Source organism: Megalobrama amblycephala, linkage group LG12 (genome assembly GCF_018812025.1).
Source record: "Megalobrama amblycephala isolate DHTTF-2021 linkage group LG12, ASM1881202v1, whole genome shotgun sequence".
Lineage (NCBI taxonomy): Eukaryota > Metazoa > Chordata > Actinopteri > Cypriniformes > Xenocyprididae > Megalobrama > Megalobrama amblycephala.
In genome coordinates this window covers 37,642,821-37,670,127 of record NC_063055.1, presented here as the reverse complement: position 1 = coordinate 37,670,127, position 27,307 = coordinate 37,642,821, and the positions used below count along the sequence as shown (strand labels likewise).

At 35.0% G+C, this 27,307-nt stretch overlaps 1 protein-coding gene across 2 annotated transcripts; it reads right to left on the bottom strand.

Annotated features, from left to right (window-relative positions):
* Nucleotides 1–5,445: 5,445 nt before the first annotated feature.
* Nucleotides 5,446–20,410, bottom strand: polr3d (polymerase (RNA) III (DNA directed) polypeptide D). 2 transcript variants are annotated; one of them, XM_048210986.1, is made up of 9 exons: nucleotides 20,241–20,410; nucleotides 15,459–15,639; nucleotides 15,334–15,377; nucleotides 15,072–15,226; nucleotides 11,560–11,681; nucleotides 10,834–10,981; nucleotides 9,662–9,912; nucleotides 9,416–9,568; nucleotides 5,446–6,181 (listed from the first exon to the last, which is right to left on the bottom strand). In XM_048210986.1, the coding sequence occupies exons 2-9, from the start codon at nucleotides 15,612–15,614 to the stop codon at nucleotides 6,065–6,067; spliced, it is 1,146 nt and encodes a 381-aa protein (XP_048066943.1). In that variant the 5' UTR covers nucleotides 15,615–15,639; nucleotides 20,241–20,410; the 3' UTR covers nucleotides 5,446–6,064. The 2 variants fall into 2 exon arrangements, with proteins under 2 accessions (XP_048066943.1, XP_048066942.1); XM_048210985.1 differs by having other exon boundaries at nucleotides 15,459–15,625; nucleotides 20,241–20,409.
* Nucleotides 20,411–27,307: the final 6,897 nt, after the last annotated feature.

Sequence of the window (27,307 nt, the reverse complement as noted above, 5' to 3'; positions counted from 1 at the left end):
AAAATCCCATCCACAATTTAAATGATCACATTTCAAAATCAAATGTCACACATCAGTTAAGAGGCAGTGTGCATTCAACGAAAAGACAAAGATACATTTGACATTAAATCTTTCTTTATATCCATGTATTTAGGGCTTCATCTGATAGCTGAGGGCAGAGAAAAAAGTCACCGCAGCAGCCACAACAGGACGACAGCAGGAAATCAACCTGAAACACCAGCAGGAGCCATAAAATACAATAACGAGCAGAGTATTTATAGGTCTCTTTATGATTAGACCGGTTATTTACTGTACCAAGAAGTCAATAAATAAATGATTGCACAGTGCTGCACAGTTCTGCAGTGCATTTTCATGACCCCATTATGTATGTTCATATATTTCATAAAATATATAATTGACAGTTTTGACTACCTGTAGTGCAAGAGCTGTTAAAAATATGTAATTCTTTTTTTATATTTATACAGTATACTGTTGCATGTAGTTCTGTTTTGGTTTAGTCTTCTGTTCCCGTTTTTCCTGTGTTCCCTTTAATGTTTTGTTTCTATTGTTATTCGTTGAGTTACCAAGTTACGTTAATCATCCCGTCTATTTAAGCCCTGTGTGTTCTCAGTTTCTTTGTATTAAAGTGAGTGTTCTGTTTAGAGTTATTAAAGACTATTCTGATTTCCATTCCCACATCATGCGCATTCTCTTCAGCCACCTACATTACATACATTACGTATACAAATACACACTACTGTTCAAAGATTTAAGTTTTTAAGGTTAACAATCCCTTAATGAGAAGTCACAGATCTTTTAAATCATATTTTATGCAGCGGTTCTGTTCTGTTCTCCTGAATCACTGACAATATGATCAAATATCAGTTTGTTCAGTGGTTATAATCAATGTACATTTATTCATTCATCATGTATTCATTAGCTTTAACCCCACAAATGTTTGTTATGTAATTTAGTAACACGATGCAGTCAGACTATGTGCAGTTATCTCTCTTGAATTGACCTTTATAAACCCAATGGCTGATTCAGTCATATACAATATACAAACCCGATTCCAAAAAAGTTGGGACACTGTACAAATTGTGAATAAAAAAGGAATGCAATAATTTACAAATCTCATAAACTTATATTTTATTCACAATATAATATAGATAACATATCAAATGTTGAAAGTGAGACATTTTGAAATGTCATGCCAAATATTGGCCCATTTTGGATTTCATGAGAGCTACACATTCCAAAAAAGTTGGGACAAGTAGCAATAAGAGGCCGGAAAAGTTAAATGTACACATAAGGAACAGCTGGAGGACCAATTTGCAACTTATTAGGTCAATTGGCAACATGATTGGGTATAAAAAGAGCCTCTCAGAGTGGCAGTGTCTCTCAGAAGTCAAGATGGGCAGAGGATCACCAATTCCCCCAATGCTGCGGCGAAAAATAGTGGAGCAATATCAGAAGGGAGTTTCTCAGAGAAAAATTGCAAAGAGTTTGAAGTTATCATCATCTACAGTGCATAATATCATCCAAAGATTCAGAGAATCTGGAACAATCTCTGTGCGTAAATGTCAAGGCCGGAAAAGTGGAAAACTGTTCTGTGGTCAGACGAATCAGAATTTGAAGTTCTTTTTGGAAAACTGGGACACCATGTCATCCGGACTAAAGAGGACAAGGACAACCCAAGTTGTTATCAGCGCTCAGTTCAGAAGCCTGCATCTCTGATGGTATGGGGTTGCATGAGTGCGTGTGGCATGGACAGCTTACACATCTGGAAAGGCACCATCAATGCTGAAAGGTATATCCAAGTTCTAGAACAACATATGCTCCCATCCAGACGTCGTCTCTTTCAGAGAAGACCTTGCATTTTCCAACATGACAATGCCAGACCACATACTGCATCAATTACAACATCATGGCTGCGTAGAAGAAGGATCCGGGTACTGAAATGGCCAGCCTGCAGTCCAGATCTTTCACCCATAGAAAACATTTGGCGCATCATAAAGAGGAAGATGCGACAAAGAAGACCTAAGACAGTTGAGCAACTAGAGGCCTGTATTAGACAAGAATGGGACAACATTCCTATTCCTAAACTTGAGCAACTTGTCTCCTCAGTCCCCAGACGTTTGCAGACTGTTATAAAACGAAGAGGGGATGCCACACAGTGGTAAACATGGCCTTGTCCCAACTTTTTTGAGATGTGTTGATGCCATGAAATTTAAAATCAACTTATTTTTCCCTTAAAATGATACATTTTCTCAGTTTAAACATTTGATATGTCATCTATGTTGTATTCTGAATAAAATATTGAAATTTGAAACTTCCACATCATTGCATTCTGTTTTTATTCACAATTTGTACAGTGTCCCAACTTTTTTGGAATCGGGTTTGTACATTTCTTTGTCTTGAACAAGACCAGTTAATTTAAATGTTACCACTTGAGGAACATTTTTAACTTATTTTACAAATTTTTCCTACATGATTATGTATTATGTGGCTCGACGGCTGGATCTTACCGCGGGTTTGGGAGTGACCGTGGTTAAATGCATAGAGGAAAGGATTGAGGCAGGAATTGACGAAGGTAATGTTATCAACAAGCCCCAGCTGGCATTACACATATTTTTAGCCATTTCAAGCCATTAAACAGGAGCAGCAGCATCCAGAATAAGGACACAACTTTATCTGTGACCAGCCACGTCATATCTTCGTGAAGCTGCTGTGGAGTGTTTGCTCTGCCTCACTCTCTGATGCAAATGGGACCACGAATCCCAACAAGCTCTGCTCCAGAAGGGCATAGAATTTAGTAGAGACTCTATACATGTCCCTAATAATATCCAATAATTTTGATTAAACAATTAAAATAATATATATAAATCATATAATATATCTATAAATAATATAGAAACTGTTGTTTGTGTCTTGTGGGTTTTATTTTTTTATTTAACCAAGAAAAGTCTCAATGAAATCTCGTTCTCAACTCTCGTTGGGTGTGCATTTCTAACATGGATGGAGCAAGAACATAATGTGTCAACTTCTGTTAAAATTAATGTAGGAAGCAAATTTAGCCATTTACAGAATAACAATATAATGTACAGTATAAACAATAGGAATTTATTTTGAGTGGTTAGAGATTATATTTAACACTTACCAAATTAAAATTGTCTTTAAAGGCCAGCTGTAAGTGAGTGTAAGATGATGGAGAGCATGAACAATTTAACAATAGCGTTAATAAAAATAATAAGCCATATTGTACTGATATTCTGTGCATCCTGTACTCAAGTTGGGCAGAAGCCATATGTCAATGTTTTGACACTAAAGTTAATGCTCAGAACCAGCCAAGGAACTGCCACTGCACTCTAAAAACTAATTCAGGGGACCTTAAGTCATTACTTAAATATATATATTGTTGTGAAATAAAAAATCAAGTTCTGAAATGCTGTTAGACTTTTTACTTGTAATTGTTATTTTATTGAGCTTGGATGACACACAAATTATGTCTATTGATTCGATATACTATCATGACTTGTCATAGTTTAACATTTTCAGTTAATCAAAAATGTATTTAATTTTAAGTTCTGTTAATGTAAAATACAATCTGATGACATGTAAACGTGTTTCATTGTTTTGAGTTGTATGAACACTTCTTTTAATTTAGACGAACTTAAGTTAAGTGAAACTGGGCTGGGATTTATATTTCCCATCATGCTTTGCCCATGGCACTTGAAAGGGAGAGTAAATGCTAAAATTAAGTGTTATATAATGTTTTTTGCACAAGATTAATGGTAAGGGAGATTTAGCAGTAATTAGTGTTTTGTTATGCTAATTTAGAAGAGTTTCTGTTAATGTGGGTTTTTGGAGATTTACCATCATGGTGACAAGCGGTGCTTGGTAAGTTCATGTTACTTAGAAATGCGTTTTATTGTGTCCAAAAACCATCTTCACCTTACTTTAAACATTATGTTGGATCAACTTAAATAGTTGCATTCATGTTGACAATTATTAAGTTCATGTTACTTAGAAATGTGTTTTATTGTGGCAAAAAAGCGTCTTCACCTTACTTAAAACATTATGTTGGATCAACTTAAATAGCTGCATTCATGTTGACAATTATTAAGTTCATGTTACTTAGAAATGCGTTTTATTGTGGCAAAAAAGCGTCTTCACCTTACTTAAAACATTATGTTGGATCAACTCAAAATATTGCTTTGAATTAATGTAATTCTCCCAATTGGCTTAAGTTAAAAATTCTAGTCGAAAACGTTAACATATTTTTTTTTTTTGTTGAACCAATGTTTTATTTTTTAGAGTGTGAGATGGAGTTTCACCAGCATGACATTTCATTTGTGGTCAGATATTCAACTTTTAATAATGCACATCGCCAGTTAGATATGATTAACTGATAGAAATTTGTCAACCGGTATCATTTTTGGACTATAGTCTCTATCGCTATTACGCTCATGTGACATTGCTGTGCTGCGCGGTCACAAAAGCTTATCATTTACATCTGTTTTTAAGCATTGCAATTTAAAAATAACTGATTTTAAACTGCTGAAGCACAGCAAGCAGCAAAAGAGAACTCAATTCGCCATTTGCGTGCACTGAGAGACGAGCACACATGAAGCTGCTGCTCATAGAGCATGCGAGTACAGAACCAAGTTCTTTTTGAAGCCTAATTTGTCTTGAATGGTTAAATACACATATGTATGTGTCAAAACACCCATCTTTGCAAGCACCCCTGTAAACACAGCCATTCATGTCTTAAGTGAACGAAAACAGTTGAGAAAGAAAATGCACGAGTATATTGGATCAGTGCATTTGGTCTTAAAGTGACAGCAGCCTAATAAACCTGCTGCTGTCTGTTGATTTTCTCTATTTTCTTAATCAAACAACAAAATAGAGAACATCTCTTACTGCTCTTGACTGAATCTTTTAATAAGAATGTGTTTAATTTACAGTGAAGACTATGCAATGCTTTTGTACATTTGATTACTTTATACAATTTATGTAGTATTTCTTATTTCTAGTGCCTGAAGTTTTTCAGATAGGTCTATTTCATTTGTATCTTTGTTCTATTGTAGTTTGTTTTTCTATATGCTTGTAATTCGTTTCTTTTCTTTTTTTTAAATACTGTTTCTATGTCTTCAGTAAGCTTGAGATTTTTATAGCCTACTTAAGCTAGTAATTTTTGATATTGAAAATGGTCACAAGAATTATGAAATTTCAATGGAATGTTTGAAATCATAAAAATCCCATTTAAAGCAAAAAAGAACTATATTGTGATGTATATTGATACCATTAAATAAAATTATTCATATTGTGATATAAGATTTTGGTCATATTGCACACCCCTACTGCCAGTAATGTTAGAAATGCCTTCTAGAACCAGTAAAACAACTGCTGTTAGTATAAACACCCCATCATACTGTATAAATGACCTATTTGTGGCTTAAATGGTTAATTGTCTAATTCTAGTGTATTTTATTCAAACAATACATTTTACCATAGTGCCAACTTATGACAAACAGCACACTCAGCACTTGATGTCTAAACAATAACAGCCCCTAATGTCACAGAAATACAGTCATGAAGCAATATAAGAGATCCAGACAGTGAATATTTACTTTTGAGGAATTGTGTCCTAAAATGTATCAAAATTATGGCCACAAAAACACCCTTTTCCTAAGAAAACAATATCTGCTACATGTAGTCAAAGTTTAATGTTTTTGAAAGGTGCCAATCCACCATTAGAGGGCTGATTCAATAAATTAATCAAAAAGAAAAGAAAAAAAAATTGGTATTTATGGCACTTTTTTTTTTTATTAACTTAAGGCTTCAAACTCAAACTCAGATTTTTATAAATGAATTATTTATTCTAACCCACGATATTTACATGTGTAATAGTGTCTCCTGAATGACAACTGATAAATTCTTCTAAATAAATTTTCTTGCATATATAAATAATTTCCGTTCATTCACTCCGAGTTCTCCATCCTTGACAGTACGTGGGAATATTTCCTCACAAAAGGCATATACAGCACTCGAGTGAAACACTGGCGATTCCAGCAGCCGCTCCTCAAACTCTGTTTTCCAGAAGAGCCTGGAAGTCCGGTGAACAAACCAGCTTGTGTTTAACGTGTCCCAGCACAGACAGGTCTCCCCTTCTGCCCTCGGTATTCACGGAGACCAGTTCCTACAAACACAGAGAGAATAATAGAAATACACAAGAAAAGCATGTGATCAGAAGCTAGATAGTGTATAGATTGTGTGTACAGAAAGTCCCATGATGAGATATATTGGTCATGTGCTTATATGGTGTTTGTGTCACCAATTTAAGTACAGGGTTGGGCCTTTGAAATTTGGGTCCAGAAATGATGTCATAACATCTTCACCCCAGCAGCTGGCAGTGCTTCCCAAACAAACATTCAGATCAGATATGCACTAATCATGAAAATGCATGTTTTCCCCCTTTACTTTGTCCTCAAGCTTTTAGAAGTGGATTAATGTGAAAACACAGTTTTTGCATTGTAGGTTGAACTGAATAGCGTGAGAACTTTATTATGTCTGGTCTCTCGTATCATCTCAGGGAGCTTTTATTATGTTTTTTTATTATGACATGTTTTGAAGCCCCCAAAAAAAATCCATCATGAAAGTAATCCATATGGCTCCAGGGGGTTAATAAAGGCCTTCTGAAGAGAAGTGATGGGTTTAAGAGAAAAATATCCATATTTAAAACTTTATTAACTATAATAACTAGCTTTGCCGTACACATCGATTTGCGGCGAAACAGTGACCCGACGCATTACGTTATGATGAACACAGAAGGACAGATCAAAACAAAACACCGGTCATGAATTAGAAGTCTAAAACCATCAAGAGAAATGTTGGAGGATTTCGATATAAGAGAAGAGGAGCTTGAGTTTGTTGCTCAGCCATATTTGTTTGAACCGTGAGAGGCGTCTAAGCTTACAGCACTCCTACATCCTATTTAATACATCGCGTCAGAGGTTACTCCTTTGGCGCGAGTCATGGATTGCAGAAGCAGAGGGGCCGCCCGGGAACTGCTTTCACGCCTCTGCTGATCCTCATCTTGTAAGCTTTATGCTTGAAACTATGTCTTTTCAACTACACAGTAGGCTACATATCTGTGTTGCAAACATTAAATAATAATGAAAGTACTGGGATAAAAGTTTGTAGTCCAGATATAGACTCTGATGTCGCTGCAGCCGCGATCAAAATGAGTAATTGACCTTTGAAACTAATGTTACGCTTCAAATAAAGATAAGTTATATTAGGTGGCGACCAGTGACTGTTAAAATGTATTTGATATATCACTGAATCATTAAAGGGTTAGTTCACCCAAAAATTAAAATAATGTCATTTGTTACTCACCCTCATGTCGTGTCGAATCATGATTCGGATCGCGTGTCAAACCGCCAAACTGCTGAAATCACGTGACTTTGGCGCTCCGAACCGCAGATTCGACACGCTGATTCATTATGCTACGAAGCTTCCTGAAGCAGTGTTTTGAAATCGGCCATCACTATATAAGTCGTTATTTTGTTTTTTTTGGCGCACCAAAAATATTCTCGTGGCTTTATAATATTAATATTGAACCACTGTACTCACATGAACTGATTTAAATATGTTTTTAGTACATTAATAGATCTTGAGAGAGGAAATGTCATTGCTGGCTATGCAGGCCTCACTGAGCCATCGGATTTCATCAAAAATATCTTAATTTGTGTTCTGAAGATGAACGAAGGTCTTATGGGTGTGGAACGACATGAGGGTGAGTAATAAATGACAGAATTTTCATTTTTGGGTGAACTAACCCTTTAAAGAGATTCATTCAAAAACGCATTCATTTATTTCAAACGATTTTTTTATAATAAATTAATTTATATTAATAAATATTTTTATAATAAATTCATTTATATTAATAAATATTTTTATAATAAATTCATTTATATTAATAAATATTTTTTAGTCATTTATAACATTTTAGACATTTATAAATAGACTTTTAAATAAAATAAGATTAAATTAAATAAGATTAAATAAATCATTTTGTCATAAACTCAAGTAAATTAGCCTACATATTTTGTTTGTCTAATGTTTTGTTTTCAGAATGGAAGAACAGTGATCTCTATTCTAAAAAAAAAAAAAATAAAGTCATAAATTAAGCTTAAAAAAATATCAGGCATTTAACTAATACTATTAGCCTAGTACTGTTTCTAATATTAAGATGTACAATCTTACAGACTAGGATGAAGTCTTTATAATATGTAGTACATTAAGAAGAATTTGGTGCAATTATAATGCCGCTTCTTATCCAGTGTGCGAAGGTCTGCAAACCACGGCACCTCTTTCTTTTAGTCCATTCCATGATCCATGGCACAAGTCAACTTGTGCAGTATGCATATGGTCATCTGGTGGAAGCCAGTTATTTTAGTTTATAAAGTTTTAAATATGTATATTTTTCTAACAAAAACCTATTATTTCTAAAAATAACTCAGATTGTGTTTGTCTGAGAGAAGATAGATATATATACAGTATATATACACCTAGGATGGCTTGAGGGTGAGTAAATCATGGGATAAATTTCATTTTCATGCAATCAGACATTTTGCAATTGTTCCCCATGCCGTTTTAGTCATAGGGACTGGCACTGACCACACCTTATCAGGCATTTTACAATGAATAGCTGTTTCTATCCACCTACTTTCATGCAAATATTGGGATATCATATTAAAAAATGATGGATGGAAACTCCAAATGCAAATCAATTAATAATAATAATAATAATAATAATAATGTTTTATTTATAAAGTGCCTTTCCCAAACTCAAGGTTGCTGGACAGAGAAAGAAACACTGAATAGTGAAATACTAAAAAAATTGAGGCAGATAATGTTTTCATTTAATTAGAATCCATGCGCATAAACTACGATAGAATCACATTTTCCTAATAAATCCCTCATTGCCCAACTAAAAACTCATGTGACTTTGCCTCAACAGAGGATATAACTGGACTAACCAGCAGACCAATCGCATCGCAGCATCTCAAATGTTGGTTTGGTGGTTCTGAAACGCTGGAGCCAAAGCCTGTCATCAGATTGATTTGGTTTAAATCCCTCTCATGATTGTGTTCACAAACACCAGCATCCGAACGCAAGAGAACATGACAGCGTTTAATAAGTTTCGTCTGCCGCTCTAAGTCATTAATGATGTATGAAAAAACTTCCCTGATTGCAGCAACTTTCATTTTTATTACAGAAATTTGGCACCAATTTCCCAGGAAGCTGCTTTATTTGCAAATGCTTTAAGCAATATTCCAATGTTGCGCTTAAGTTAAATTCGCAACTTTGATGAAAACATAGCCATTGAAAATCTACATACACTAGACCTACTGTGTGTGTAACTGACCTGCAGGAAGGCGCAGGGCGTTCCCAGGGCCACATCCAGGGTGACGTTACCCAGAATCAGCTGCACTTTGCCCGACTTCCTTACGAGCATCTTTCCCACCAAACCCTCCTGCAGATCCTTGAGACAACAGCTGTTCTCTTCTTGTGACTCCTCCTGACACACACACACACACACAGGAGAACAAAAAACATGAGCATATGCAAAAACTCACATGGCCATGTGACCCAAAACCTAGCTAGTGGCCACCTGTGTCTCGGTCTTCTGCATCATGGTCTGTCCATCACTGGACTGCACCTCTGTTTTGGTGGGCCGGACGTCACTGGTGGGCGGCTGGCCTGGCAGCGAATCAGGGAGCTGCATGAAGAGAAGCTCCTCCTCTTTGCAGTGATTCCACACCTCCAGTAAATCAGGCAGCAAATCAGGTTTGGGCAAGGGTGGCAGTCTGAACGTAGGCTCCGCCTTCTTTGCTTCAGGAATATCCAATGGCTCCTGCTTGACTGAGGGAAGACGAGGTGGGATGGATGATAAGAGAAAGTTGTGTCACTCTTCAATTCTGTGTAATGAATGCCAAGTGTTTACCACACTTGGCATTCATTACAATTAATAATAATAATAATAATAATAATAATAATAATAATAATAATAATAATAATGTTTTATTTATAAAGTGCCTTTCCCAAACTCAAGGTTGCTGGACAGAGAAAGAAAGACGTGAAGTGAAATACTAAAAAATGTGCATAAAAAGCTTATGTGCTCAATTGAGGCGGATAATGTTTTCATTTAATTAGAATCCATGCGCATAAACTACGATAGAATCACATTTTCCTAATAAATCCCTCAATGCCCAACTAAAAACTCATGTGATTCTCAATTTCTTGGGAATATCCCGGACGAGCCCCCAAATTTCTTGTCTACAGGTATAGTCATCAGTGGTTGACAATAACAAAGTACAAAAAGTAACAAAAAAGTGTCCGATTCATGAGCAAGATGATTATTTAATCTGTTTGCAAGTCACACAGAATGATTCATTTGTGAATTAGAGCAATCTTTTCTATGATTGCATCATAGGCTTTATATTATATATATATATATATATTTTTTATATATATATATATATATATATATATATATATATATAAAAAATAATATATAAAAGTAATATTTTTATCAAGTTTAAATTATTTTTTAAATATTCATTTTTAAATAATTTCTAATTTAGTAAATATGTAAAGTAAATTATTTAATTTCAGCAATTAATATGCATGTGTTTTTACGACCTTTAAATTAAATAGTGTGATAATATATATCGGCTTTACATCTGCACATACAGCAAACAGCATTGGCCACAAACAAATCAACATTAGTCGACCACTAGACCGCACCTTAAGACAGGTGCTAGTTTGTGCGGTCGCTCCTACCCTTGACTTCAGCTCCAGTGCTGATTGGTTCAGGATCTGACGGGGTCTTCTCACTGAACTCCTGTTTGAAGACCCATCCAGACACGGCCAGCGGCAGCTGCACAGGACAGCTTCCTCTCTCACCTCTCAGGTGTGGGTCATCCACAAACTACAACACAACCAAAGTCTTGTGGGTGACACACAACAAAGACTTGACATAATTTTCTCATTTAAGCAATTGGCAATATTTGCATTTGAGAGAATCACATAAAAACATGACCCAGGTCATATTTCACATTAAAATCAAAATACAAAAAAGGTTAATTAATTCATTTAAGAGGATTTGTGAATGGCAGTGAAGCGACGCAACTGACACCGGTAAGTCACATGACAATGAAAACATGGCGGATGTAGTACGTCCGAATTTCATTCATACTATCTATTTTCATATTATATAGAATGCACATTTTTAACGGTCGCAAATTCAAATGTAGTACCTACTCAGTATGCGATTTCAGATGCACCATTTTTTGCAATGCAGTAATGAGAATTCAGATGAAAAATATGATTAATTATTAAAACTAATGTCTCAATGCTTAATGGACTTAAAATAAGCTTTATTTTCTAAAAGTAAAACTGAATTTCTTATTTCTTCCTTTTGATTTTGGGCTGTAATATGACCAGGTACAGGTTTGATTTTTTTAATTCCTAGTTAATAAGCTGCCATTTGTGTTTTTGAAAACATACATTGTCCCTCTCAAGTTTGCGCAGGATTTCTTTAGTCTCCTCTTCGGTCTCTCTCTCCTTTTTGATGTTGATGATGGGTGACGGGCCAGTGTTGGCTGTTTCTCTGGTGTCATCGTATACACCTGATCAAATATAGAAAAAATAATAGACAGTGCAGAGACAAAAAGACAAGAAAATGTGAATTATATTTAACATTAAACTCTTTTATAAATCACTGAACAGACTTGTAAACACCCTAGATCGGAGGTCGGCAACCCGCGGCTCTAGAGCCGCATGCGGCTCTTTAGCGCCCCCCTAGTGGCTCCCTGGAGCTTTTTAAAAAATGTATGAAAATGGAAAAAATATATTTTTTTGTTTTCATATGGTTTCTGTAGGAGGACAAACATGACACAAACATTCTTAACGTTTTCCAATGCTGTAAAAATGTGTGTACACTAAATATTAAATTTCAACATTTCTGTCAACGAAAATTTGCGTCATAGCCATCGACATCACTTTCCCGCCGGAACACGCTCCCTCAGCTGGACTGATTGGCAAAAGAACCTGCTGCATGACTGGATTTAATAGAGGAAACTGCGAAAACGCGAGTAAAAACAAACGAATTACACTAAAGGTTGGACTCGAAAGTGTTTCTTACAACTTGTCAAATAAACCTAATCCATGGATATTGACATGTAGCCAGGAGTCGTGTTTCCTGACATTTATATGTGCCTGATTTGACGCCGGGGAAATACATAAAGCAAATCTGCCTGTGAATAACTACAATATAGGTAGGTTTAAATCCGCGTAATCACTTATATCAATGTTATATCGTCATATTGCCCATCCCTAAAACATATAGTTTTATAGTAGCCTATAGTTTTTGTCAGTGTTTATTTTAAAACACACAATTATGCAGAATATAAGATGGAAAATATTTATTAGATGATTTGTCAACATAATATATAACAATACAATATATATGGAATGATTTTACCTCAAAATCCGACAATTTGACACAAAATGATAACTGCAAATCCATGTTTCTCTGCTGGAGTCCAGCTGTTTCTGTGAATTGCACCGATCCATTTGCTTCTTTTTTCTGTAGCTTTCAGCAGTTTTTAAATATATACCTCGGGAATACCTCATTATGTATTTGTAGCCTACTTAGTCATTTTGATAGGCTAATATAGCTAATATACACTTACAGCCTGTGTTGCCTTCATATAAGGCTTATATAAGGCTTTTAATTTTTTGCGGCTCCAGACAGATTTGTTTTTTGTTTTTTTGGTCCAATATGGCTCTTTGAACATTTTGGGTTGCCGACCCCTGCCCTAGATATTAACACTAATCCCAACATTTTGATTAGGGCTGGGACAATACATCGATACAAAGAACCTGGAGCGATTCTGATATTTTCCGATGTATCGCAATCCTCTCTCGAATCGATTCTGAGCTTAGTTTTTAACAGCAGATGACGCTGCGTGCTTTAGAAACACTCGTACTCTGCTTGCTTCCAGTTCCTTTACACACACACCATTTAAACCTCGAGTTCAAGTTGGAAAAGGTTGAAGTGAATTACAAGGGTGTTTGCAATGGGCTGTGTTTACATTAGTCAAGTCAAGTCACCTTTATTTATATAGCGCTTTTTACAATGCAGATTGTATCAAAGCAGCTTTACATTGATAACTGGTACATAGTTTTTGCTGCACAGCAGCTCTTCAAGAATAGTGTCAATGCAGGCAGATCAAAGCACTGTTGAATAAATGTCAAGAATACTGTTGAATATCAAATGTCAAGTCAAATGTCAAGTGTCCCCAACCAAGCAAGCCAAAGGCGACAGCGGCAAGGAACCCAAACTCCAACAGGTGACATCAGGTGGCAAACAAGTGGCAAATAGTTGTTAAAATGGAGAAAAAAGAACCTTGGGAGAAACCAGGCTTAGTCGGGGGGCCAGTTCTCCTCTGGCGAACAGTGCTTTGTTACGAATCAGGTTGCTATCATAAATCTGATAGGATCGCAACATTCATTAATCTCACATCATAAAAGCATTCTGAGCTGAGGTGCAAGTATATTTAACCACTTACATGAGTGCTCTCTAGTACACTTCTTCATGAGCATTTGAGTGTGTGGTTAAAAAATAGCCTAGAGCGCCATCTGCTGTTAAAACTAAGCTCAGAATCGATTCGAGAGAGAAAATATCAGAATCGATCCAGATTCATTGTTTCGAGGATCGATGTATTGTCCCAGCCCTAATTTTGATTACGGAATGATCAATATGGCTGTTTTAGTTCTTAAATTTCTCCACCACATTCCTGAAATATTCGGCTTCTGGAGTCAAACGTACCATATTACATGGACTGATAACTGTATTAGCATTTAACATCATTTTATAGAGAATTCACTCTTGAAGAGCAATTTGTGTCCAATGAAATACTTTTTCACGTTTTTTTAAAGATTTTAGTTACTTTCATGATTTTCAAGCCTGAAAAGAATTATAAAATTCCCTAATAATTCCAGGTTTTCCATGAACATTAAAACTTATTGTATATTTACATGAGCATTCAAAAAGCTTGCAGTCAGTAAGATTTTTCTTTTTTAGGATATTAATACTTTTGAGCAAAGATTAAATTGAAATTTAAAAATGTTACAAAATATTCATTTTTTGAATAAATGACGTTCTTTTGAACTTTCTATTCATCATCAAAGAATTCTGAAAAAAGTATCACGCTTTCCACAAAAATATTACATTTTTTTGTTGTTGCTTTAAACATTACCATTACTAAACATTACTAATACTTATCTTCACCAAGGGTGCATTAAATTGATCAAAATTGACAGTAAAGATTTTAATGAACTTTTGAACTTTATATTCAGAATCCTGGAAAAAAAATGTATCACAGTTTTCACAGAAATATGAAGCAGCACAACTGTTTTCATCACTGAAAGTAATCAGAAATGTTTCTTGAGCAGCAAATCATCATATCAGAATGATTTCTGAAGGATCATGTGACACTGAAGACTGGTGTAATGATGCTGAAAATTCAGCTTTGATCACAGGAATAAATTACAGTTTACAATATATTTGCATAAAAAAACAGTTATTTTAAATTATAATAATAATAATATTTAACAATATTACAGTTTTTACTGTTTTTTTTTTTTTTTTTTTTTTAAATCAGCCTTGGTGAGCATAAAAGACTTTAAAAAACATAAAATCTTACCAACCTCAAATGAATGGTGGTGCACATAATTTTGTGACTGAACATCAGAATAAATTACTGCTCATTATTTTAACTCCCCAGTGTCACAGATATTTGAAGGTATCTGAATGTTATGTTGCTTTTAGGCTAATTAAGAATATTATTAGCAGAAGAACTGTTGATTGTGATTATTATTGCTGTAGTAGTCAACATAATTATTCATCAACAATCACTGTTGCTGCTGACGTTTAAAAGCAGTAAACCTCTCAAAGCTGTGAGGAGGACTCAAATCACAGCAGTCGGCCTAACGATTTCTCACATCATCTTTACCTTTCCTCCTGGCCATCATCTCAGCAGGACCCTGCTCAAAAATAGAATGAGACTGGATGACCTCAGGGCGACCTCGGCCCCTGCCTCGGCTGTCCCGCTGCCGACCTCGATCCACATCCTTCTTATCTCGTCTCTTTACTTCATCAGATTTTAATCTGTGGCAAAGCATTACTTGTAAGTAACAGTGACGCTCTCATCACATCAACAATGATGATGAATTGATGGTAAGTAGACACTAATTATAAAAGAGTCCGTCACTTACTCCTCTTTTGATTTTCGACCGATAATATTGGGGGTGAAGGTTTTCTGCAGGAGAAAGGACAACACACTTGAAATCAAATCTGAAATGTCTAGTAGTGACTACCATGTTCAGCTATGAATGGTAACCTTTTTGACGCCTCCTAGCGTGAGGTCTCTGGAGCGCATTGTGGGCAGGCGTCCCGGAGAGATGGACGCGGGCAGCCGGCGGCCCATCGGCAACCCTCTGGCTCCCCCTATCTGCGGCGTCCGTGGAGGCCCACTGGGGTCACCAGAGCTGTCCATTCTCACTGACCCTGGAAAAGAGATGCTACCAAACCTCAATATGCCAATTAAATGCCACATGCTTTCACAAGCATATAAAAATAATTACAGTAATTACAATAATTATAGGCTGTATCCGAAATCGCACCCTTCCCTGCTATATAGTAGGCGAAAACAGTATCTGATAAAAGAAGCATGTCTGAATTCACAGTACTCATAAGAGAGTAGGCAAAAAGTACCTAGTAGGAAGTAGTAGGTCATCTGTGTACTTTTTGTGTACTCTATTGTGAGAACTGTAAATTCAGATTTACTACTTTTTTGTCACATAATGTTTTTCGCCTACTATATGGTAGGGAAGCATGCGATTTCGGATGTAGCCTTTACTATCCCATGAGGCCATGGGAGTAGATTTGTTTTTTTGTTTTTTCCCTTTTTTATTGAAGAAAATAACAAAACAATCAATATAAATACAATACAACATTTCAAATGCTAAGGGGAGGTATAAAGAATTTTATAAGAATACTTGGAGTGTATTTACACTAAGTGCAAATAGCGTTCCTTGTTGGCAAATGCTATTTACACTAGTTAGAGATGAAATCAAGTCTGATGCAATCATCTTATTCTTTGATTTTTATAAGGCCTTCGACACTGTAAATCACCAGTTCCTTCTAAACTCTTTAGAGGCTTTTGGTTTTCCCTCAAAATTCATAAATATTGTTCAAATGTTGTACAAAGAAATAGATAGTTGTATAATTTTAAATTCACGTACATGACCAAGGTTTCCCATTCTTCATGGAATACATCAGGGTTGTCCTTTGAGCGCATTTTTATTTTTATTTGTTGTAGAAACATTATCTATAGATATTTTGCACAATAATAACTTTGCTGGCCTGAATATCTTTATCAAATCTCACAATTAGCAGATGATACTACTTTATTCTTGATTGGGTTGTAAAATTCTGGGAATTTTCAAAGCTGGAAACTTTCCATGGGAATATATGGGAATTAACGGGAATATATGGGAATTAACGGGAATATATGGGAATTTAGCGGGAATTAATGGGAATAAACAGGGAATTTGCAAAATTGCAGGTTAGCCTATAACAGGGTACTTAAATGTAGTTGAAAAAACCTTCTTGCAGCGTAATTTTGGTTAAAACAACCATATTTAATGCAATTTTAGTTGAATTTTTCCCCTGCACATTCCTCAATCACAGTCACACAGCACACTACTTACTGCAGGGATATTGAGGCCACACCCCCTGCATGAAATGTGCATTCCATAACATGCACATTTGATCAAAAATACAGAAAAAACAATAATATTGTGAAACATAACTACAATTTAAAATAATGGTTTTCTATTCTGATATACATAAAAATATAATTTATTCCTGTGATCAAAGCTGGATTTTCAGCATCATTACTCCAGTCTTCAGTGTCACATGATCCTTCAGAAATCATTCTGATATGATGATTTATTATCAATGTTGGAAACAGTTGTGCTGCTTAATATTATTTTATAACTTGTGATACTTTATTCAGGATTCTTTGATGAATAAAAATGTAAAGAACAGCATTTATTTAAAATAGAAATCTTTTGTAACAATATACACTACCATTCAAAATGTAATTTTTTTCTTTCTTTTTTTGAAAGAAATTAATACTTTAATTCAGCAAAGATGTGTGAAATTGATAAAAAGTGATATTAAAGTGATATTGTTCTGTTTTGAATAAATTCTGTTCTTTTTAACTTTTTATTAATAAGTGAATCCTGAAAATTATGGAAGCCCGTAAAAGCCAATAAAAAAAGCCAATAAAAAAAAAAAAAAAGATGAATTGCGACTTTTTATCTCAGAATTCTGACTTTTTAACTCGCAATTGCATGTTTATATCTCACAATTGCGAGTTAAAAAGTCAGAATTCTGAGATAAAAAGTCGCAATTCATCTTTTTATTTTTTTTTTTATTTTTTTTTTTAGTGGCGGAAACGGGCTTCCATAGAAAAAAGCATCACAGGTTCCAAAAAAATATTCAGCAGCACAACTGTTTCCAAAATTGATAATAACTGAGTATCAAATCAGCATATTAGAATGATTTCTGAAGGATCACGTGACACTGAAATAAATAACACATAACAATTGCTGCAATAAAAATATATTTTTTACATATGTACTTAATTAGAATTAATTGAATGCGAAAAATAAATAACTGTTATTACATGTTATGACCAAACAAAATGTTTATATATTATTTATATAATACGTTTATATAAATATTATAAATGTATATAAATTTCCAATTAATTCCCGTAAATTCCTACAAATTTCCATATATTCCTGTTAAGTTTCTGTTAAATCATTTCTTATTTCTTGGGCTTCACTTTTTGACTTTCTCTGTGTCTTGGGAATTTTCCATTGTGCAGCTCATGTACCTACCTAGACAAAACAAACAGTAGCAGTCCTTGACCACACCGACACTCTCACACACAACCAGAAGTTGAAGACACACACACATTTACGCACATACATTTCTTATTTGTTATTATATTTCTTGAAATGCCATACATGGTAAGGTTTGATTCTTAAGTCGTATGATTGCATGCTCAAGCCATCCTGGAGATTGTTGTTTGACCTATGTCTATAAATATGACCCTTCTTCCGGAATAAATCTGAGAATGCTTTGTACCACACTTGATCTGTGTCTGCTTGGTCATTCTCCCGAGGCCTCGCGCTGCTGCTGCCACACATCACAGGGGTTGAGACGCCCGTTTCTTAAATGATGACTGGAATTACAAATATTCTACCCATTATTGAGATTTTGATCTAAGAGTTTCCAAATTGGAATATTTTCAAAATTCCGCCCCCTTGTAACCCCAATTCTTGAAGGATAAAGAGCAAGTTTCTCCAGTCTTAACTACAATTAATGCCTTCTCTAACGCTTCTGGACTCAAACTTCATTTATCAGAGTGTGAAATTATTTGCTTATTTGACACTGTAGAAACTGAAATTGAAAATATACCAAATAAACACTAAATGAAATATTTGGGGATTCATATAATGAAAAATGTAATTGGTAGACAGTTTCTGATTTTTTCTCAACGGTTATTGAAAACAAAATATATTTTTATTAATTGGCTCCAAAGAGATTTATCAATTTTAGGCAGAGTTTTCTTATCCAAAACAGAAGGATTATCCAGATTTGTGTTCCCTTCCCTATCTTTAGCGGTAGATAATCACAACTCCAAAAATATAGACAAGATTTTTCTTGATTTTATTTGGAGTAATAAATCTCACAAATTGAAAAAATATGTTTTAGCAAACAAAAGGAGTGATGGGGGTCTTTAAGTCCTAAATTTTGATGATACTAAACTTAATTGGATAAAAAAAAAATGTTTGCTTGGGTCAGATTGTGGTATTTTATTCCTAATAATATATTTAATAGGGTAGGTGCCTCTCTTTTTTGATGAAAAGTATTTACTCCACTGGTAAATTACCTGTTAAACCTGTTAAAATTTTGCATAATATATACCCTTGTAATGCTCTTGTGTCGAAATTTTGTGATGTAGCTGATATATGCACCTTCTGTAAAAAAGAAAGTGATGATATTTGTCTTTTATTTTTCTCATGCAATGTTTCATCACTTTTCTGGAAAGATTTGAGTCCCTATTAAGTTAATATGAACTGTAATTTACACATTAAGGATGATGTTTGCTATTATGAAAACCAAAACAAATCTTTACTGTTAACTTTCTTATCCTTGTGGCAAAATCCTAGTTTCACAAACAAAGGTTTCTTAAGAAAATACCCACGTTTATAGACTTCTTATGTGAAGTAGAACATTTAATCAAATCACTAAGACTAATTAATAACAAAAAATGTTTAAAAAAAATCTTCTTTGAAAAGATATGAAGAGATCTTTCATGTTATGTGATTAATACTTGTTTTTTTATCCTCTTTTCTTTTTTGTTCTGTTCCTGCCTTTCCTTATGTTCTTAAAAAGTTGTATTTCATTAATGTCATCTTTGAATTGTTTGCAATTGCAATAATAATAATAATAATAAAATAATAATAAAAAAAAAAAAATATATATATATATATATATATATATATATATATATATATATATATATATATATATATATATATATATATATATATATATATATATATATAGAACATACCTTTTTTTAACGGTCATGAAGTACTTATTCGAAACAATACCTGCACAAGAGAGTATGCGACATGCATGTGTGTTTTAATATTTAAATATTACAATTTAATCTAAATAATTAAGGGGAAGCTTTACCCTGATGTCCTTCTTGACCAATTATTGCTAACCTTCACAGTCTTTTTGGGAACTAAGTGTGTAGAAGAACTAGTGTTGGTGTTATTATGTTGGAATCCCCATAAAAATTCCCACTGAGATTTTTCAGGATTGATCCCAGACTCTCAGAAAAATTCTGTACTAACTATTAGGACTACAATCGTCAGGACTACAATGCAGACACGCCACGGTCCTCTGAACATTCAGTCGCACATACATTAATGGATCTGAGATGTAGATTTACAGCAGACACCGGCACTTCATGCACGCTTCCGAACACATGGCGAGACAAACACAGTCACATCCATGACAGAGCACTTACCAGTGCGCTTCCTCTAGTGCAGAGACTCTTCAGACACGGCCTTACTTCAAAAACACTGCGAATACAGCTAAATGACAGGCGAAAAGCGAGATTTTAGTTGTAATGATGATGATATATAGCGCAAGTTTGTTTAAGGCGGAGTTTTACACTTTGACCCGTGTGACGAAATGATGTGATTGACGAACGTCAACTCTGCACAACTTTGCGCAGAATTTTTAACCCCTTAACTGTCACCCCCTTTTTGAGCATATAGACGTGAACATGCACTATCCGAACTTGTAATTCATGAATGCGGTGAAAGCACTTCAAAAACTGAAAGTGTAAAAAAGTTATAGAAGTTTTAGTTTACTGTAAAGCAAATACTGTACTAAATATTTTTTATTTTATACAAAATATATATTTTACAAAATAATTTTTATTCTGAAATTGTTATAAAATCAAAGGCATATGTCTAACCAAGTTGTGTTCCAAATTTGAAGTTCCTTTGATTTAGCCACTGGATATCATTCACATTGCATTGATTTTTTTATGCATTCTCCTGTCACAAATTAATACATTTCTGTCACAATTTCACTTATATCACAAAACAGTAGCCAAATATGTAGGGTGACCAGATTTCTCATGGTGGAATACGGGACGAGTGCGCAATATGACCATGATATAAGAAATTTTATTTCACTATATATATATATATATATATATATATATATATATATATATATACATACACTGCCCTCCAAAAGTTTGAAAACACCCCTGGCAAAGTGTGGTTTTGGACGATATCAGCATAAATCCTTATCATTTTTTGGTGCAAATACATTACAGTAACTTGACATTATCCAGCAATAATAATTTTCATTTTGATTACATAATAATGGCAATATATACATGTCAAAGTCAGACATGCCCCTTTGCCAGCTGTGATGCCTGGTTACTGGTTTAAACTTGGCCCAGGTTTGTAAAAGATTTTTGGGTCGGCACACCTTAATAGCTTCAACAATTGATTGCCAATTAAGTTTAGAATACAATGAACTAATTAGAACCCAGTTTAGGTCAGATAGCTGCTAATGGTGGATATTTTGATGAATCAAAAATTTAAGTTTTTTCTATGTATAAACTGTTTATGTAATAAAATATGTTTTCATAGTTTGTGTTGTCCCTTACCAGTGCAAAATTATCACAAATTAAAAAGAATTCATGCCAATATTGTCCAAAACCCCACTTTTCTAGTGCGTTTCCAAACTTTTGGAGGGCAGTGTAGATATAAATATTTGTTATATATTGTTATATAAAAAGAAATTTACAAACAAATTACAAACAATACAACAAATACGACAGAGATTAAACTTGTTTTTTCACATTTGAATATACTGACAAATATGCTACTGTCCCTTTAAGACCGAATCCATGGATGTAATATACTGACACATTTCCTGTTTTTACCCACCTGATTACGTCCACTTAACCGACTGTATTTACGTGAGATACTCCACACGATGGACATTTTGGAAAACTATGTGTGCATTTGACCATTAAGGCGAGAGGAGAACTGATCGTGCAAAAGAGTGCGAGAGAGAGAGGCTTCTGGTCTGTGTCATTCAGCGTGATCGATATCGATAACGAATTGTGATTGAATGGTAACTTTGTTCTATGACAAATTGATCGGGCTGTTCTTGTGTGACAGAACTCCTTCACCCAGTTGAAAGATGAAATACGGGACAAAACATTATTTTTTTCTTAATAAGTCGGGACACTAAAAATAGAGCTGAAATACGGGACTGTCCCGGGAAAAACGGGACGTCTGGTCACCCTACAAATATGGAACCTTGAGTCTCAGACCTTTCCAACGATATGTGTTTTGTCAAGATTAGGAAAAAAAAAATATGAAAAAAGTTACAATAAATTTTGTAATGAATCAGGACACCGCCCACTAGGGGGAGGAGCCCACTAAAAGGTTTTAAAGTACCGTTTCCATGATAACAAAATGTCCGATTTCAAAACGTTTTCACTGAATGAATTTTGAGATTTAAAGGGTTAGTTCACCCAAAAATGAAAATTCTGTAATTTATTACTCACCCTCATGCCGTTCTACACCTGTAAGACCTTCGTTCATCTTCAGAACGCAAATTAAGATAGTTTTGATCCAAAATCCATAAAGGTACTAAAGACATATTTGAAACAGTTCATGTGAGTACAGTGGTTTACCCTAATATTAAAAAGCAACGAGAATACTTTTTGTGCGCCAAAAAAAACTAAATAACGACTTTTCAACAATATAGTGATGGGCTGATTTCAAAACACTGCTTCGGAGCTTTATGAATTGAATCAGATCTCCTATCAAAAGGCTAAACTGCTGAAATCACATGACTTTGGCGCTCCGAAAAGTCGTCATTTTGTTTTTTTGGCGCACAAAAAGTATTAGAATCTTTATAGATCTTGAGATTTTCAATGGCATTGCTGTCTAGAGGCCTCACTGAGCCATCAGATTTCAACAAAAATATCTTAATTTGTGTTCTGAAGATTAACGAAGGTCTTACGGGTGTGGAACGACATGAGGGTGAGTAATTAATGACAGAATTTTCATTTTTGGGTGAACTAACCCTTTAAAGCTTTTTAAGCTTTTAAGCCCTTTTAAAGCTAATTTGTGATGATTACTTAAATATGTGACAGGGATAAAGGCAATAAAAAGAGCTCTAAGCGTCCCGCTAGTGGGGGATGCGTGACAGTTAAAGATGTAACACGACTCCCATTTCATTTCAAGTTAAATTTAATTGTAAAAATAATAGGACTTTAGTTGCAACCTCACCTTCACCGGATGAAAAGTTATTAATCATATATTGGATATATGTCTGGATTGGGCTTATTTTTAATAAGGATAATTAAAGCAACAAATATAATAAATATAACTCGACGGCAGGCACAATGCAAGTGTTTTTTGCTAGTTTCAGCCCGACGCAGTTATCATTTTAATGTCCAGCGCCATGTTGTTTAAATAGCAAATGCACTCGCGCCCATCTGTTCGTCCATGGGCGTGCTGGTCTGAAAACAAGGTGCGTTCAGGTGCGTTGTTGGCGTGTTGCTATTTTGAGGTGACTGAAAACGACTGCGCCATTGATCAACAAGAACATGGTCTAAAGTCAATGGAGCAGTATTTTTTTGTTATTTAAAGAGTGTGTTAGTAATATGCGCCTATAGACGGGTGCACAACGTGCGTACACTCTGATTATTACACACACAGGGACGCGCAGCAGCACACACACATGCCAAATATTAAAAATAAAAGGATTCCTCTCTTGAGAAGCGTTCAGTTTTTCCACTTGCAAATTCTGCCATGTAAATAGCAAATCGGCTATTAATGAGTCAACACCCCCTTGACTCATTAAGAGACTATAGGTACAACCCTTTTAGACTATGTACCGGGCGCGCCAACATTTTTTTCCGTTGTTAACCAACAAAAGTGGATTCGGACATGTCCTAAGTGCACCTTGTGCTTCAGACCATGCACTTAGATCGTTAAAATAGGACCCTATGTCTTCTGCTTGCTCACTCAATCTTTTACCTACTGTTTTGGTTAGTCTTGTATTCATTCAATCTCTCCTATTATTACAGAAATAGTGTGTGTTCTTCATTATTTACTGCTACTGTTCCTTCATCATTAAAAATGGCTTCTATCACTCCAATTCACAAAAAACCTGGTGCTGATCCTAACAATCTACATAATTATAGGCCCGTTTTTAATCTTCCTTTTATTTCAAAAACACTTGAAAGAGTACTAGCAACTCATCTTGAATCACATCTGCAATGTAATGACATCTACGAGCACTTTCAGTCAGGCTTTAGATCCAAACATAGCACAGAATCAGCTCTTGTTAAGGTTACAAATGATCTTCTCTTGGCTCCTGGCTGCTGGTTTCCTGTCTATTCTTATTCTTTTAGATATTAGTGCTGCCTTTGATGCTATTAGTCATTCAGTACTGCTGGAAAGATTGGCTCGCACTGGAGTAGCTGATAATGTGCTTTGAAACTTTGGTTTTCATCCTATTTAAAGGGTTAGTTCACCCAAAAATGAAAATTTGTACTAGTTTCCTGGACCTTGAATGTGGTAATTTTGTTGCTTTCTATAGGGGATAAAAAAAACCTCTTGGATTTCTTTAAAAATGTCATAATTTGTGTTCTGAAGATGAATGAAGGTCTTACTGGAATGACATGAGGGTGAGTAATTAATGACAGAAATTTCATTTTTGGGTGAACTAACCCTTTAAGTGACAGGAAACAGTTTGTACAGATGCTCATTCACAGCCTGTCTCAGTTACTCATGGTGTTCCACAGGGGTCAGTGTTGGGTCCACTTTTATTCATTATTTCTACCTCTTGGTCACATTTATTGTTCATATGGTATTAATTTCCATTTTTATTCTGATGACACACAATTGTACATATCCACAAGACCCCCTTGTGACCTCACTAAATGTTAATATATGGATGACTAATAGTTTTATGCTTTGTACTTTACTGCTTTGTTTTATATATGGTGTCCTTGAGTGCCTAGAAAGGCACCTATAAATAAAAGGTTCTATTATTCTTATTATTAGTAGTAGTATATTATTATAACATGTAATGAAAATCTAATTAAGGATAATTGTGCTTTCAGCAAATGTAAACACCACATGAAGAAGAAGAAAAAATACATATTAGTTTGACCCCATAGTCAATATGTCAAGTGTGTTTTTGTATCAAATTCCTATAATTACGGAATATTCCTTATTCAAAAGTTGCAATGGTCAGAAACCCAATTTTGGTTTGTTTTGGCTTAAAGATTTACATTATTACATGAATATGAAAACTGATCTATATTTTTTGTTTGAAAACCTGACAATTGTGCTAATCCCTGTTCATTTTCATGTAGTTTTTGAATGAAAAATATTTCCATGAATAAATCTGTACGTCTATAAAGACTTGTCCATGCACGGCTGTCAGGGTCTGTTGTGTTTTAATTATCCACGGTCCTTTAATTACACTCCATCCTGAGAGAAGACCGTCATCTCCAATGCAAGCGAGCGTCGAATCTCACACAACCGCATCACATCAATCACAGGCTGCGGTGAGCCCTGACCGTTTGACCTTCAGAGAGCATCAGTGTGTCATGGCGGTCAGAAGTCGTCATGTTTGGTGATTGGTGATTGTTGTGTGTTGGCCTTGTAGGAAATGCACTGTGACCATATGGTGCAGCATTTGGTTAGTTCCTCTTTAGGTTGAAGCATCAGAGCGTCCCGTTCTCGAGTTATTCATGCACGAGTGGACGCTGATATCAGCCTAACAGATCCAGGAAGCAGTGAGTTATGGATGATTTTAGACATCCTCCAGTTTACATGCTGCTTACATACGCCAATGATTTGAGTGAAGTCAGCTTCATTTCTCTGTGTGTGTGAGAGTCTTAGCTCTGTGAATCTCACTCTGAAGCTGGGTTATGAAAACCACATTCAGAGTCTGCCAGGAAGCATGTTAGATATGGACTTACACCAAAATAAAGATGGTCAAACTGTGAATCCTAATTTAGATAGTATCTGCTGCTCAAAAAGATGGATTGTGAGATACATGAACACACATTCACTCTGACACATTAAAAGAGCTTTGTAGAGCAATATAATAAAAAAATTGATGCTGATAATAATAATGATGATAATAATAATAATAGTAGTGAATTAGTAGTAGTAGTAGTAGGTAATATATATATATATATATATATATATATATATATATATACTCTTTTATTTATATAAATATATATATAATATAAAGCGGCTATCCAGTGTGTTCATGTTTTCACCCGCGGAGCTCTTACCTCAATGAATTCATCACACGAAATGACTCAAAGACGCGACCCACGCGAGTGAAGGCGGAGCCTCAGTGCACACCTCCTATAACGTTATCGTCACTGACCAATGGTAGTACGAAGGTGTTTTGCAGCTGAAGCGAACTTTTCCTGAAAGTTTGCTTTGGCAAGCCGTTTCGAACTTCCAAAAAGAACACAAAACGAACTTCTTTTTGGCCTGATTTTGTTCGAAATGACGTCACATCAGTTCGTTCTTCGATTTCGTTTGAAGTATACCGGAGCCTTAACACTCTTAGCAACCTAAACTGTTTGTTCTCAGTTGATATTGTTCATTGAAGCTCACTGTATTATGTAGAAGAGTATTGTGAGAAAGAGATCGAGTGAGCGAGTTTATTACCTGCATTCAGATTTAGCATTTTCCTTCAGGTCAGTCTTATGTTCATAATAAAAAATCTGTTTAAATGTCCGATGCAATATCTTGTCCTTTTAACAGTTAAGGGGTTTTCCCATGACTGACAGCGCTAGTCAAAGCATTTGTCAGTTGCGTTTTGTTCCGTGTTCACAACAATTCAGTCTTCAGTATAAAAGTCTTCACTACTGACTGACTCATTCATAGAGACAGTCTTTGCCACCATCTAATGGCGTAATAATGTAACTTCTGTTTCTGTTCACGGTCAGGGACTATTTTTTACCGGCGGTAGGAAAGCTTTTAGTGAAAGTTTACTTCATGAAAGTTGCATTGATACATATTTTTGGCTTTAATATTTGTATTGTATGGCAACCATTCTATAAAAGCAAGGTACTTGAGTATATATAGTATTTAGAGCTGTAAAGCTGCTCTAACAAGCCAACAGTGTCATTATACAGCTCAAGTCAGTTCAGTATTGATTCAGTTCAGTTCCATATCTGTGTAAAATTCATCAGTTGCGCATATATACTGTATATACAGTGTATTTATGCACATGTATGTGTAAGTGCCATGACCAACTCCAGTATACTTCACTGCACACTGAACAAACAAAGTCACAAGATAGAAGTGTTTTACATTTTTCACATCTGTGTTGGGCGTGGATGTGGCTAATCATTTGATGTTTGTGTGTACACAAAAATACCATTTTTAGAAGAGTTAAAATAGTTTTAGGTGTTTGCTTTTTTTGCATGTTGTGTGTGTTTTGTGTAGAATTTTAAGAAAAGGGGCTTTTTAAAAAGTTGTAAATGTCCTCATTAGGCTATAT

Bases quoted from the DNA above. Each gene is read 5' to 3' on its own strand.
- polr3d (XM_048210986.1), bottom strand. From the start codon at position 15,614: ATGGACAGCTCTGGTGACCCCAGTGGGCCTCCACGGACGCCGCAGATA. The intron at 10,982-11,559 runs GTATGTTTTCAA...GTTGTGTTGTAG, and splicing joins GCAAACTTGAGAGGGACAAT to TTTGTGGATGACCCACACCT. The intron at 9,569-9,661 runs GTGGCCACTAGC...TGTGTGTGTCAG, and splicing joins TGCAGAAGACCGAGACACAG to GAGGAGTCACAAGAAGAGAA.